This window comes from Botrytis porri (genome assembly GCF_014898465.1).
Source record: "Botrytis porri strain MUCL 3234 chromosome Unknown BPOR_002, whole genome shotgun sequence".
Taxonomy (NCBI): Eukaryota; Fungi; Ascomycota; class Leotiomycetes; order Helotiales; family Sclerotiniaceae; genus Botrytis; species Botrytis porri.
The window spans coordinates 862,209-864,258 of NW_024066076.1; the positions used below are offsets into that span (position 1 = coordinate 862,209).

Consider the following 2,050-nt stretch of genomic DNA (forward strand, 5'->3'; position numbering starts at 1 on the left):
AGGACTAAGAGTAAACTGTACTCGAGTATATTTGAGAGAAAATGTTTACTAGAGAGAAATGCCACCCTAAATTTACAGAACAATAGGTTACTCACTTCACTTGAATTAGTGAATTTTTGTTTCTAATTTCTTTTCTTCTTCCGAGATATTCAGCCACTCGCAATGATATCTTGGAAAGGAAACCTTTGGCCATGGAAGGTATTCTTAAAAATGTATATTCGCATGACTAATCAGAATATCGCTTCACTATCACCACTCCGTGAATGAATCAGTTCTCTAGAGGCCAGCTCTGACTCTTCTGAGGGACTTCCGAGGTGCTTTGAAGTGTACTTTCCAAAAATTTGATTCCTTCTTTTTGAGTTCTTTCCCCTAGTGTGAGTAGGCATCGAAAAGTAAATGGCTTCTAGGCACTTGCTAGATGGGGTAGCGGCATTTAAGGACACCACAACGAAATACATTTACCTATCTATCACAGAATTATGGTCTATGAAATTACACAATCTGGTTTCGGTTATTTTGAGGACATGGGGAATTGCTGATATCGCTTTGATACTTTGGGTTACGCTTTGCATGTACTTCTGAACGTAAATCCTCACAAGTTTTACAAGTAGAGGCTGCAACCACTTATCTGTCACATTTTCATTCTGAAACAGTTAAATGGCCAGGTCTCTTGCTTCGACCGCTGAAGATAGGACACTGAACACTTAGAGGACTTATATCCAAGTACCCTTACTACTAACAAAGCCACGAGACCATGTCGAACTGTAAATTCAAAGGCGTGAATGTGGACAAAAACTGTTCAAGACGAACTTAGGGGTAACCACGAGACTACTGCAGAACCGGAGGAATTGAAATCATGTAAAACTATCATTATCCCATCATTCAAATATGGGAGACCAGAGAGAGAATTTTTTCTTTGCAATTCAGTCTACGCAATCTACCCAAAATCGGTGGCATGCAAGCTATGGTACAACGGGTGAGAATTACGGACGGAAATGATCCTCAGCCCAACTGCGGATTTGATGAAAGTTCCGGCAAGTGTGAGGTTCTTTCCAATCAGCCACCACTCTACCAGCGTCATCTGACCAGCTGAAAACCATGGGGGTGAGATCCCCATGGCACTGTACAGTCTGCCTGAGGTAGTCGACACAATGGTCTATAGTCACCATCAGCGATGCTATTTTGTACGAGGTATATTACATTACTCACCAACGTGCATCCTGTGGATTCTATGGCTTTCCTTTCTAGGATAATAATCTGGGTCTAGAGCCATCCTCACTTTGTTCTAAATCTTTGTTAACTGTCTTGCTAGGCAGGCTGAAGGCGCTTCAGATCATTTATGTTAACTCACCACACAATGAAGGGTATGCATCACATCTAGACTTTTTAATTCATCAGCTTTTAGAAGACTTGAATTGCAGGAGGTTACTAAACTTACGCAACTTCGTAGTTTCCATGGTCATCTTTCCATGTCCGGTCGGCCATACTTGATGCTTCGTCTCCAATAAGGTTCATATATTGACCTACATCTATGAGTTGCATGTGGTAATCATTACATCTAATTACTTACCTTTGAGTAGTTGATTCCATGCTGCATCTATCTCTGGTGAGGGTGGTCCGACATACTGAGGCTCTCCTTCGATTGTCTCTCGGTGCAATGTTCCGTTCTTGTGGTAGTGAAGACCACCAGTGAATCGAACAGTTTGCTCAGAAATTACACTTTTGATTGGATCTTTGGAATATCGTATGGTTAGCTGGTGGTCTGGACTCCCATTGAATAAGATTAAATACCTAACTCGGTAGTGAAGCCTTTGAGAAAACCGCTGTTGATTTGGGCGTGGGCGAGACGGTCATGTAGCACAAACAGGGCAATAATAAGGATTGGAAAGACGGCAAACAAGAATAAGGACGCAAAGTAGAACGACTTAGAAATTGATACCTTTGAAGAATGGCTGGTTGTCACTGTAGCTCGATCTTCGGTGTCGGAGCCGTCTTCAACAGAGACATACTTTGTTGTCTTGTCGGCCAAAAAGAGCTTTATGAATGACAT

General features: G+C 41.9%; 1 protein-coding gene across 1 annotated transcript; it reads right to left on the reverse strand.

Annotated features, from left to right (window-relative positions):
- Nucleotides 1–983: 983 nt before the first annotated feature.
- EAF01_001331 (uncharacterized protein) lies at nt 984–2,050 on the reverse strand (the record flags this gene model as incomplete). The annotated part of the gene is made up of 6 exons (XM_038909581.1): nt 984–1,156; nt 1,210–1,285; nt 1,352–1,382; nt 1,439–1,523; nt 1,571–1,732; nt 1,792–2,050. The coding sequence occupies 6 exons, from the start codon at nt 2,048–2,050 to the stop codon at nt 984–986; spliced, it is 786 nt and encodes a 261-aa protein (XP_038774393.1).